Source organism: Tinamus guttatus, unplaced genomic scaffold (genome assembly GCF_059628265.1).
Source record: "Tinamus guttatus ecotype Peru unplaced genomic scaffold, ASM5962826v1 Tinamus_guttatus_pri_ptg000254l, whole genome shotgun sequence".
In the NCBI taxonomy this organism is placed as follows: domain Eukaryota; kingdom Metazoa; phylum Chordata; class Aves; order Tinamiformes; family Tinamidae; genus Tinamus; species Tinamus guttatus.
Genome location: NW_028288788.1, coordinates 539,833 through 552,208, shown reverse-complemented (window position 1 = coordinate 552,208; position 12,376 = coordinate 539,833). Strand labels below are relative to the sequence as shown.

Below are 12,376 nucleotides of genomic sequence, written 5' to 3'. Positions count from 1 at the left end.
TCCCGCTCCTGCGGTGTCACCGCGCATTCCCCGGGGCGGGAGGAGCGGCGGGAACGGCGGCCCCGGCGCCGCTCGAGGCTCCTCTGCTCCCGGGGGCCGCCCTGGGGCTCGGGGCGCTGCCGCCTCCGGTTCCGTCCGCCCGGTCCCGGTGCTGCCCGCGGTCCCACCCGGGCAGGCGGCGCCCCCGCCGCCCCGTCCTTATCACACCCAGTTCCCGGCCGCGCTGTCGAGGTCACCACGGGCGCTCCCCACACTCACAGCGGCACCGGGTTAAAGTCCCCCCCGTTTTACGAGCCGGGAAGCAGCTTTATGGTCTCCCCTGTTTCGATTGCGCCAGCTCCTCGGGCCTCCTCCCTGTCCTGGCGCCACTGGGAATTCCGGAAAGGAGCGGGTGGCAGTGACGTTGGCTGTTCCCAGCCACACACCCTGCCACCGGGCTGGTGCTCCCGGTGCATCCCAGTGAATCCTGTCTGGTGCTTTGGGGACAGCAGGACACTGCCTGTGAGCCTGCTACCTCCAGGAGATCCCAGAGGTACCCTCAGAAGACCCGGCTTCTCCTTGTGCGTCTCCCAACGTCTTTCCTTCTCCTATTGCAGGGCCAGTGGGATCCGACCTTCACTCCAGAGGTCTCCGGTGACGCAGGAGCCTGAGGCAACAACCCCGGAAAGGTGGCGGAGAGTGGATGGTGACTCTTCCTGGAGATGGACCGAGTCACCAGGCACCTCGTCTTCCAGTCCCCGCAGGCTGCTCCCAAGCTCGACTACGGCGATGGCTGCCTGGGCAGCTCAGGCGCTGATGGCGACGACGACGTCTTCAGCTCCTCTCGACACGGCGTCCAGAGAGTGGAAAACGGCTACGAGTGGAGATTCAGGTCTAAGTCACCCTCGAATTTCCTTGATGGAGGAGGAGACGTCTGGACACCCTCCCCAGACAGAGACACCAGGCTGGAAGTGCTGAGGTCGGGGGACCTGTATGACCTCAGGGCCTACAGAGGCGAGAGGAAGCCCTCAAAGCTCTACGGGGAGGATGAGGAGGAAGAGCGCAGGGTGCCACCACCAAACCTCTCAGCCGAGAAGGCGAAGGAGCTCGAGGACGAGAGGAGGGAGGTCATCCGGAGCCAGGCGTTGCGGAAGAGCGGCACCATGGCCGAGAAGTGGAGCTCCATGGACGAGCTGAGCTCCATCCACGCGGGCAGCCAGGCCGAGGGCAGGCACAAGGGCAGCTTCTCCCCCAGCTTCGCAGTTTGCTTCGACAAACCTTCCCCCGGGCGGGCAGCGACGCCTGTTGACCCTGAAAATATCGACACGGAGCAGATCAACTTCTCCGCAGCCCGGCAACAGTTCCTGATGCTGGAGAAGACCAACCCGGGCTCCCTGCTCAGCCCCGGGCAACAGGCCATGTCTCCAAAGCCAGAGCTGGTGACAAAAGGGCAGGAGTGGCGGAGTGCTGAGACGGCCGCACCAGCGACCAGGGCTCACGGCAGCCTCGCGGCATCCCGGCCGGCCGGGAGCGGATACCCGGTGAACAACACGTCCTACAAGGCACCGGCGAGGGAGGAAGGCTACGGGAGAAGGGCTGATACGGAAAGATCGTATCTCACTGTGCGAATATCCAGCCTGACCAAAGAGTCGTCCAGGGATGACCTGGATTCCGGCTTGGGCGAAATGTTCCCCGAAGGCAATGCGGGCTACGCCAGCGACGGAAGCGCCACCGAGGTCTTCGACACACTCGCGCCCTCGAGGGCTGGCGGCAACGGCCCAGAGCAGGGGGCGAAGAGCAGCAGCGAGACGCCCATCGAGCGGGAAATCCGCATGGCCATGGAGAGGGAGGAGAACCTCTGGAAGGAGAGGGGCATCCCGCGGCTGACCTCCAGCAGCGAGCTGGTGGAGATCCAGACCAAGCCGCTCCTCTCCATGTCTCTGTCCCCCCTTCCAGGCAGGAAGGGGAAGGACAAAGGCCGCACTTCCTTCTACGTCCAGCGGGAAATAGAGCAGGAAACGAAGCGCGAGGAAGATCTGAAGAGGGAAGGGAGGCTGCTGGGGACCTACGACAAGGGCACGCCGCAGGAGCTGGACCAGCGCAGGAGGGTGTTCCAGCAGGAGGAGCCGCAGCCGGCCCCGTGGAGGGCAGACGAATCCCGCGGGAGCTGGGTCAACGGCTCCGCGGCAGAGCCGGCCCCGGGTTACGGTCTCAGCCCTGCGGAAGGTGCCGCTGGCGGGAAGAGGAGCCCGGTCTACACGGTGAATCTGACCCAATTCCAGGCCAACCAGCCGCGCTTTGTGGCCGCCACTGGCGAGAGGAGCCGGGATGATCCGCAGATGGACACTGGCGCTTCCGCCCGCGTCAGCAATTGGGCGAGCGAGGATTCCCGGGCAGGAAGGCTTCCCGGCTCCACCCCGAGCCCCGCGGACACGGCCGTCCTGCGCAGGGAATACTTCTCCTTGCCCTTCTGGAAGCCCAGGGTCTCCTTCGTGGACACCATGGGGACGCAAAGCCCCGTGCGGAGGGAGAGGGGTGCGGAGGGGGCAGCCGGCCGCGAGGAGCAGTACTCGCTGCGCACCTGGAAGCCGCACACGTCGGCGCTCATCGAGGAGGAGATCCGGAGCGACCTGCAGCGGGAAGAGGAGCTGCAGGAGCAGCGGCGGCGCTGGCGGCGGCTGGCGGGCGAGGAGCGCGCGCGCTCGCCGCTCTCCTCGCAGAGCTCAGGTAGGGAGCGGGGCCGGGGCAGCCCAAACTGCAACGTGGAAGTGGCCCTGGGTGCCCAGGCTGCTGGAGGTGCCCGTGGCGGGAGCCTCGCGGCCTCGGCGGGCGCCTTGCGGCCTCGCACCCAGCAGCTCCTTCTCTTGCAGCTGCCTCCGGTGTCAGCGGCAGCTACTCGGTGTCGGGGTCCCCGCTGCCGTCCCCGGTCTTGCACCATGGCGGGGTCCTGGCGCTGGCGTCCGCGTTCACCCCTCTGCGGGTGGCCGGGCCCAGCGCCGAGGCCCTCGAGTCCGGCCGCTCCGGCCCCTTCGACGAGAGGAGGCGGCGGGTGAAGGAAGACGGGAAGGTGAGGGCTCCCCGCGGATGCGTTCCCAGCACGGAGAACCCCCCTGCGCCGTCCCCGATCCTGACGGCCGCTCGCGCGGTGCGGAGCACAAGCCGGTGCCACGCGCCGCGTGCGCCGGCCGTGCCGTGCCGAGCTCCCCCGCGGGGTCCCTGCCGCCTCGCTCGGCCCTGAGCGCTTCCCCCTCTTTTCGCAGTACGCAGGCATTGAGCCCGTTGACAAGATCAACACAGAGGTAACGGCCCTTGCGCACTCGGTGCTCTGAGCGACGCCCGCTCCGCACCCGGGGACGCGTCTGCTCCTTGTCCTGGGATGAAAGGGGCAAAATGCCATGGGCACGGGGCCAAATCTGGCTTGTTTTCCCCGTGCCTGAACTTGGTGGAGCAGCAGCCAGGTGGCCCCAGAGCTGTGGCCATGCGGAGGGTCAAAGCAGGCAGGAGGTGTTGAGGCTGCTTCCGAGCATCCTGACCTGAACGTTGGGGATTTCTGGCTGGAAGGGAAAGATTTGCAAGGAAAGATCCTTTAGAAATGCAGCTCTTTATTTATTTGTTTCAAAATGTGTGTTTTGGTTTCGTTAGGTTGTGGAGAGCACCAGAGTGATCCGTCACAAGAGCGACATGGCCAAGCGCTGGGAGGCCGGGCAGTACGTCAGGGACGACGAGTGAGGCCGCTCGCGTGACAGCGCCGCGGCCGCCCTCGCCGCTCCCTGCTTGTCCTTCCTTGGATGCAATCGACACAAAATACCCGATCAGTTCAGTGGCTGGGGGGCCTGGGAATCAGAGACTGCAAAATCACAAATTCTGCCCGTTCTCCGTCTAGGGATGATCGCTCCAACGCATTAAACATCCTCCTGGGTTTTCCCCCTTCCCTTTGAGGGGGAGTAACGTTTTTTTATAAAGGGCAAAAAGCAGATCTCTTGCTTTTAATCACTTCTTCAAGGAGACATAAATTAATAGAAATCATATGGTAATTTAACTCCTTTCTCCCGAGAAGCTGCATCTCTGGCTTACAAAGGAGATGTTGCATTTCTGAGTGGTTTTAGGTTTTGGGTACCGTGGCATCAGGCATCGCCGGGGAAGGCGCCCGGGCTGACACGTGCCTTGGATCAACGGGAGCATCCAGCTGGGAAATCAGGGGTTCTGATTTAAGTCCTGTATCTGTTGGGACACAGCGATAAGTAACATATGCATATTTTAATGCTGTTGTGTATTTTGCTAATTTATTAAAGAGTCATCGTTCCCCTCGTTCTTTCTATCCTGTTTTGTTTGTCCGAATGCTCATTCCTAAGGAACGGCGCCATCGGAGGAGAGTGGCCTGGGGCGCTGGAAACCCGGTCCCGGGACCCGTTTGCCTCTGAGCTGAGCCCAAGGCGCTCCGTGCCGATCCGGAAGGGCCCCGGTGGCCCCGGTGGCCACGTTGGCATCGCGCGGGGGAGCTGAGCTCCCCAGCAAGGGGGACGGGAGCGCGGCAGGGCTGCGCGGTGGCCCTGCAATGTCCCTGTCACTAGATGGCTCCCGGCGAGCGGCGCAGGGCGCAGCCACATGTGAACGATGGCCCGGGGAGGCGGGTGGCGAGCGGCAACCCCGACGTGGCTTCGGTGGCCCCTACGAGAGGCTGAAGCCGGCAAGACGGGGCCGCGCTCGGCCCCAGCTCTCCGTGCAGGGACCTGCCCCGGGGACCACTATGTGCCAAGGTCCCTTCTGCTGCTTCCCCCGCTCTCTCGGCAGGAGCGTGCAGCAAAAAGAGAAGGAATTGGTTTTTAGAAGCCCCGAGCGCGGCCGCGTCCTGTGGCGGGAGGTGGCAGCGGCGCTCGCTCCGTCACCCCGGTCCCTGCGGTGCTGGGGGCCTCACGGAACCCCCAGCCCGGGCTTGGGCAACCCTGTGTCCCCCGGCGCGGCCACAACGCGGGGACACGGGGACACGGAGCCACCGCTCAGCGCTCGACCGCAAGTTCCTCTCCACTGCAGTTTGCTCTCTTAATTTTTGCTCTTGAGATGCGCAGAGGAAACCACGTGTTGAAGGGTTTATCTTAAGCGTTTCTCTCCAGTTCCTCTATGGCCCTGCAGCGAAGCGCAGAGACAGTTGGAATTCCACCCAATATGTGTGTGCAAAATTCTTTAATTTTCAAAAAATCACATTATGACTGCCTTTTAGTCATTAAAAAGAAAAAATCTGGTTAATCCGTAGATCCTGCACAGGATTTTTCTGCAGGAAACTGCCAGGTGCAGGGGCTCACTGATGAGCGGAGCTGCTGCTATCTGGCCATCGTTAACACCCAATAAAAGAGGGCACTGGGCCCCAGCCACCCTTTGGCCTCTGCTTGGTTTCTTTTTCAATGTAAAAGCTCACGTGGAAGTTCTGGTGTCAGTCAGCAACAGGTAATTTGCTAATTATTTAAAATAATGGTGACGGTTTGAGCTGCAATGGGGAGGTTAATCCAAATTTCTGAAAATGTGCGCCCTTGGTTTTACAAAGCAAAACGGTTCTCTGGTTGATTTTACTAATTAAATCCTTGATGCTGGGTATTTTAGCAGATCCATATAGGCTGCTACTCGTTTGTAGTGCAATCTGCTGCACACTTGGCTTGGAAGTGCTGTAAATGGGATCTGGAGGTCCCTGGGTGTGAAGGGGCAGGTGAGGGGCTCCCTCCTCGGGCCCTACCGGTATCTACAGGGTGCAGGAAAACTCCGTGTTCTTCTACATCCCTCTGCCTCGGGGTGGTGGGTCCTTGGCACCCGGGCCGGGTTTTCTTGCCTCGCTCGTTTGGGCTGCGTCGTCGTCTCTTTAGAACACGCACACGGTGCCAAGGAAAACGTTTTATTGGGAAACGGCAACAATTCCATCCAACAGCTCGGCCGGACTGTGAGGGAATATACGATGGAATGGTTAACAGCATCTACCCGAGCCTCTCCGAGATGTCATATTGAGCACTTTGGAGACGATGGTTACTACAAAATATTCCAATGCTGTCAGCCTTTTGTTTGCTTGTTTAATAACTTAATAACTACCACAACCTTCTAAATCTAAAAATCTAAGAGAAATGCCATAAACCTTGTTGAGATTTGCTGTGGAGCAGCCGATGCCGCTCGTGTTTCGCTGCTCTCCTCCCACCCCTCAGCTACCCGGGGCGTTCGTTATGGTGCCAGTGCAGCAGTGGCAGCCCTGGGTGCCAATGAATGCAGCTCTTAGCCAAGGTACTCAACTGCTGCCCCCTCCATGCCAATACTATTTTTTTCATATAATCTCATCAATATAGAATAATATTAATTTGTATTAAATGGGAGAATCTTAGATTTCGCGTTTATATTTCATTTACGGAATTACCAATTTCATTTAATAGAAAGAATAATAGAAGCTTTTTCTCTTAACCTGAAAACTAAGGTGATAAATTTGTTGCTGACTTCCTGTTCTTACAGGAGAACATAGGATAGGGTTGTTCTTTCAACCTACACTAATTATTGCCACATAAACCTTTTGAAAGCTACTTTAAAACTTAAGAAAGTGGCAAAGCAGAAACTAATACTTGGGTTTCTTGTGCTTCTTTTCGGTTCCTTTGACTTGCTGGATAATAACTTTCACGATCTTTTCCATTTTGGCTTTTGTCAGCGATTTCCTACAGTACCAGATCTGGTCCCACACGGAGCACAGAGGTTTGGGAGCCAGGTAGAGCGGGTCATAGTCATGGAGCATATCCAGCGGCCGCCTCTTGGCATATTCCTTATAGTCCTGGACTGGACAGTTCTCGGGATTATCGGGCTTGGCATAGACACACACAGTTGTTTCCCCTGTGTTTGCCTCTGCCTCAAGCCCATTCCTCCATTCCAGGTATTCCAGCCCCTCCTCGTTCTTTTTCAACACGAGCTGGCCCCAGTACAGATTATGACTCTGATTATGCGTATTTGCCCCAAACCCCCTAATGATATTTATGAGCATGAGATGTAAAAAGCCTTCAGGGTGTGTGTGACTTACTACCCCCTTTTTATGAAGATTTTCCACATCTCTATCTGTCAGGGTCTCCAAAACACTCCAATCCCTCGCCCTCTCTTTCTGTGTTAGTTGCTGACACTTTTGTTTTAAGGCTTCTTGGGATGCTCTGAACTCCATCCCTCTAACCACGTTGTACTCATAGCTGTGATCCTTGAGGTATCTGTCTATGCTGCTCTGGAAGAAGTACAAAGAGTTGGCAGAAAACTCTGTGCCATTCTGCTTCTTTGCATTGGTGTAGAAGGAGGCCAGGTAACCATCGAGGTCTTCTGGTGGCAGGAGGAAGATCTCACGCGTTTCAGAAGGGAAATGCAAAGTCAACCAGTCTCTGAACATTTTTATGTCACCAGCGTTGCGGCTTCTCTTATTCTCCCACTTTTTCAAGACATCTAAAAGATAAGACAGAGCTTTGTGGATAGCAAGAACTAACAAGGGGATCAATGAAATATAAGGAGATGAAATATAAGGAAATGTTCCCTTTCTTTTACAAATAGTTCAGAGGTAATGGGGTGTTCATGTATCTCTTTAAAGCTTTGGTTTGATTGGTGGTTGAAGTAAGCTAGTCCAGTCGTTATCTTAAAATACTGTAGCTGGACTGAGGTGGATTATACACAACTCTGTATTGCCTTTTTGGGATTTTTATTGACTGGTCTGTGTGAGGAGATGAAGAGTTTATAAATCAATACATGGGGAGGCATCACGAGAGCCATAAGTGATTTATCTTGGCAGAAACAGCTATTACACAGACGTACCCAGGTGAATCCTCAGGAGCTTCTGATGATAAATGTAATCAATTAAAGAAATAGTCTAACAACATCTTAAAAAAAATAAAATAAATAAGGGGGGGGGGTCATTCTATGCAGCTGTGACTTTGTATGGAGTAAAATGAAAGACCAAAGCTTTCCAAACGGGTGGTTAAAGCTGAGCCACTGCTGGATAAACCTCAGTAATTGGCATTATCTATTGAAATGCTGATTGCTTACGGGAGGAACCTTTTAGTCCCTTCTAGCAGAAACAGTGTGCTCCAAGTGAGACGCATTTATGCACATGCTGCAAGACAGATTTTGGCAGCTATATGAAATTGCCCTCCCTTACCATTTTGAAAAAGCAATTATTAAAATGCGCCCCTAAACACACAAACCCTTCCAGGAATAAAAGTGCAGGCTCTCACTTTTGTCTGAAGACACCGGTGGATGATCTGAATTCTTGTCTGCTGGACTCGGTGAGGCTGAAACATGAGGTGCATGCTGAGATCCTAATGGATTACCCTCCTGAATAGGGATTTCAGCAAAGTTCCTAATTAAGCTTATTTCTGACGTGCCACGCTCAGGAGAGCTCAGCTGGAGATGCTGCTGGACATCTACTGTGGCTTCAAACTCAAAGAATGTCACAGAGGAAGGGGACTCTTGTTGGGCCTTTGCTTCAACGTCAGAAACAGGAACAGATTTGAAATGTTCTTTAGATATTGCTGAACCAGAGGAATTCCTTGCGTTAGAGGTCTCATTTTTGGGCTCTGCAGGATTAAGAGGAAGTAGCTTCCAGCTGCTTTCCAGGCTCTTCTGGTTGACGTCTTCTAAAGCCTCCTGTAAGCAAGGAGTCGACGGTGGCTTCTCCACGGGGGCACAGCCACACGTGTGGGTGGCTGTCTGCATGTTAATGGCTGTCTTCCAATTGCGATGCATTTGCAATTCGACCTCAGCAGCTACTCCTTTAATTTGTAATTCTGACAGCATACTCCAGTTGATTCTGTCGATTTGGTTTTCTGCATCTGAGACAAACTGCTCTTCATCAGAGATGATTTGTAGATCTTCATTGCTTTCTAGCTTCACCTTATGTAGGTCAGTTTTGACTTCACCATCAGGTACTGGAAAACGCTGCTCTGCTGCAGAATGGGATCTCATGGATTTACTGTTTTTTTGAGTGATCAGCGTGCTGTCATTTTTTCTCAGTGTTGTTGGTGCTTCACCTGTTAGGTAAACAGTGTCGTCTTTGTGCGGAGTGACCTCTGGAGATCTGCTACGTGACCCCGGGGGAATGCAGTCTCCTTTAGCCCTCTCAAAAGATGGGGTTACCTTGAACCTCTTTTCATGTAAACTGGGTTCCCCTGATGACATCTCATAGGATAGAGCCCTCTTTCTCTCTTCTGCAGCTTCCTTCTCGTCTCCACTTCTCAAGCATAGTTTTCCACAGGACCAGTGATACGCGTGTCCAACACCGCATATCCACAGAATGGAATTATCCTTGCTAGGGTGACCCACGTTCTGCCCGTTTTCCAAGGTTGGGATTTGACTGCATATAGTTCCATGAGTGTGGGCCCAAGTCACGAGATTGGAGAGATCCGTGCGAACCGAGCTGACGCCACTGCCTCTTCGGTCACCAGCATTCTCATTCTGCAAAAAAAAAAAGTGGTGGGAATGACTTGGGTGGAAGAGAACGTGTATAAAATGACCAACCTGGGGGCTGTTTCCAGTCCGGTCTCAACGGATTGATAATTCTAAGTCGGTGAATCTTCCAGTGAGGCTTTTTGAAATGACTTGTTTGTGCTTAAAAGGCTTAGCCTGCCTTAGAGGCAAACACGAGCCCTGGGACCCGAGCGAGGCTGCACCTGGGGCCGCTTCCCAACCCCTGCACGGAGGGTGCCGGGAAGCGGCGCGCGGCCCCGCCGGCTCCTGCCTCCCCGCGGCTGCTCTTCCCTCCCTCCGGCAAAACGGCAACTCCGGCTGCAACCAAGGGGATTTGACACACGGGGGAGAAATCTGTGGGATGCTCTTCTGAAAAACGGACCTCGCATCCACATACCTACATAAACTCATAAAAAAAACCTACAACATTCTCATACTATAACTGATTCTGCTAGAAAACATTGTCTGTGGCATTCCTTATGCTACAGAACACCAGGATAGCCAAATACTCACCATGCTGCTGTCTTCTGTCTTACTGAATGTGCTTTCAAGTGGAGTTCAGTGACTGACTATTCTTTCCTTCTTTTTTTTCTTGACTACTCCTTCCTTCTTTCTTTCTCAGAACCTAAAATAATCATTGTGTATGCATATAAATACACATATATATTTTAATTCTGGCTAGCAGATGCAGGGAAATTTTTCAGTACTTGGCCCCCAATGAAGGATGTTGCAAAGGATGTGACCTTACTAGCATGAGCAAAGCTTGCACAGACTGTATACAGAAATGCTACTTGTGTAAATATTTGTAGGATTGCAACACACCAAAGATGAAACAAAACATAAAATTTGCAAATAGTCTAGTTTTTAAAACCCTCCCTAGATGGTCCCTTGCAGAGCATTTAACGCAGATGGCTGTTTGCAAATTTGAGTTTGCAGAAACTGGAGTAAACTCCGGAAATGGAAATACCAGAAACAGTGAAATGGGTTGAGGTTGGGAAATTTCTGACTTCCAAACCTTAAAAAAAGCTAATTTCCTAACTGGAGCATTTTTTGCGCAGGTAGTTCACATTTACCAGATACTAAAATCTGAATTTCCTCCCTCTGTTTGAAAACCTAAATGCAGCAGTGTTGAAGGCCACGAAGGTCTGTGTGACAGAGGGGCAGTGGGTGACACAAGTGGCTGCCGGCCGGTGGCCTCGCCACGTGTCACCGGTGCAGCCTGTGTGTCCAGCTCACCGTGGCAGCCTTTGCTCTGGGCGTCTTAGGCTGTTATTAATTAAAGTTTAGCATTTGGAGGCAGAAAAGAGCCAGGCCTGGCCATGGGAATCTGGTCTCCGTGGGCAGTTCTGGCAGCTGGGGCTGAGGGCAGTTAAAAGAGCTTTGCTGGATGCAGAGCCCAAAGCAAAAGGCTTGGGCAAAAGCTGCTCCATGTGGGAGGAAGAGCCATGAAGTGTCTGGCCAGGACAAGGCAGGGCCAGCACCAAATCCCCAGCAATTACTGACTCTTCTGCAATTAGGCAAAGCGCAGCCCGAAGCAGAAAGGAGACAAAAGCAAAATACCCAAGAAATTCTCTCCCTACCCTCAGGACGCAGGTCAGGGCACTAAATGCTCCTTTCAAAGAACAAATTGCAGGTCAAATTCCCTCTTGCCAAGTCAGTTTTCCTTCCCTATGGAGAAGGAATTGTGGAGGTGAGAGCTGCTGTTTGGGGAGCAGGGCCCCCTGCACCGAGCACCTCTCCTTGGGTGCCTTTCTGTGCATAAGTTTAGCCTTGGGTGCTCTGCATGTTTTGCATATGCTAAGACATGCAAAGCTTGGATTTTCAAAGCGTTTTCTCAATCAAAGCCTTTCTTTCCTTCCAAAAATCCCTCTAAAAATCTTTTAGGGAAAAAAACACGTTTAAAAGGAGCCTTAAAGCAGGTTTTACTTTCAGCATGGCCTCCTTCACAGCGGATCACAGCAAAGGGGGCTGGAAGTCGCCTCCAAGAGCCGCCCGCTCTGCTTAGCCTTGCAAAGCTGGACCCAAACCCCTGGGAAAGCTGCTGCTGCTTGTGGAAGTCTGAGTTTTATGGGTTTAAAATGAGTAATTCCTCCCTAATGGGCCGGTCAAACGAACAGGAGCGAAGCTGGCGCTTGGGGCTGGTGTGGGAAAGGGCAGCGGGATGGGAAGCTCTGCGTGGTCACAAGGCCCCGGAGTCACTGACGTGGCAGATGGACTCCCTGATTTCTATCGCCGGCGCTTTAAATGGAATGCTTTTATCCCGCTTTATCTCCGAGCACATGTCTTCCTTTTCCTGATCTCTTCTGAAAAGCCTTTTTCTTTTGATATTTAGTTCCAAATAAAAGCTCTGGTAATCAGTTAAGGACCCCTCAGCTCTGCTCTGCTCTCCTGTTTATATCAGTTGAGGTTCTGTCCAAAGAGAGTGTCCAATAGGAATCAATTTGGATTTATTCTGTGGCAATTAAGCGGGAAAAAAAGAAAGTATTTATCTATAGGGGTGAATCGGCACATTTCTCTGATCTTCAGCTGATAAAAATCTATCTTGATGGATACTACGATGTTCCATGTGCCCAACTGATGGGATCTGCGTGGCGGGTGTTGGAGGTTTGGGGATTTGTCCTGTTTTCCGGTCTGGTTCGGTCGCTGCCTGGCTGAACGATGCAGCGTTTTAATGATCCTTCCAGCAGAGGCTCCCATCTGATTACGGACAAACCCGCAGGGCCGGGCAGCAGAGCAGCACGTGCCGAAGCCGGATGGCAAAGGCTGGCTTAAAAAAAAATGAACTGCTATAACCTAGAGCTAAGGGAACTTCATGGTCCGCAGAGGAAGTTAAATGTCCTTACAGCTACGAGGTTTTGCTTTCTCACAGTTCTAATCTACAAAATAAACTTTCAAAATGTCAGCACAATATATGCTTATTTTATACCCGTATTCAGGAAAACGTGGC

At 53.4% G+C, this 12,376-nt stretch overlaps 2 protein-coding genes across 2 annotated transcripts; one reads left to right on the top strand and one right to left on the bottom strand.

Annotated features, from left to right (window-relative positions):
- Nucleotides 1-664: 664 nt before the first annotated feature.
- Nucleotides 665-4,005, top strand: MISP (mitotic spindle positioning). The gene is made up of 4 exons (XM_088526740.1): nucleotides 665-2,706; nucleotides 2,850-3,046; nucleotides 3,240-3,278; nucleotides 3,622-4,005. Exons 1-4 carry the CDS (start codon nucleotides 702-704, stop codon nucleotides 3,706-3,708), a joined length of 2,328 nt encoding a protein of 775 aa, XP_088382866.1. The 5' UTR covers nucleotides 665-701; the 3' UTR covers nucleotides 3,709-4,005.
- Nucleotides 4,006-6,437: 2,432 nt separating this feature from the next.
- Nucleotides 6,438-9,251, bottom strand: LOC104578545 (uncharacterized). Its single transcript, XM_010226104.2, has 2 exons — nucleotides 8,199-9,251; nucleotides 6,438-7,416 (listed from the first exon to the last, which is right to left on the bottom strand). Exons 1-2 carry the CDS (start codon nucleotides 9,139-9,141, stop codon nucleotides 6,560-6,562), a joined length of 1,800 nt encoding a protein of 599 aa, XP_010224406.2. The 5' UTR covers nucleotides 9,142-9,251; the 3' UTR covers nucleotides 6,438-6,559.
- Between the last annotated feature and the right edge of the window lie 3,125 nt (nucleotides 9,252-12,376).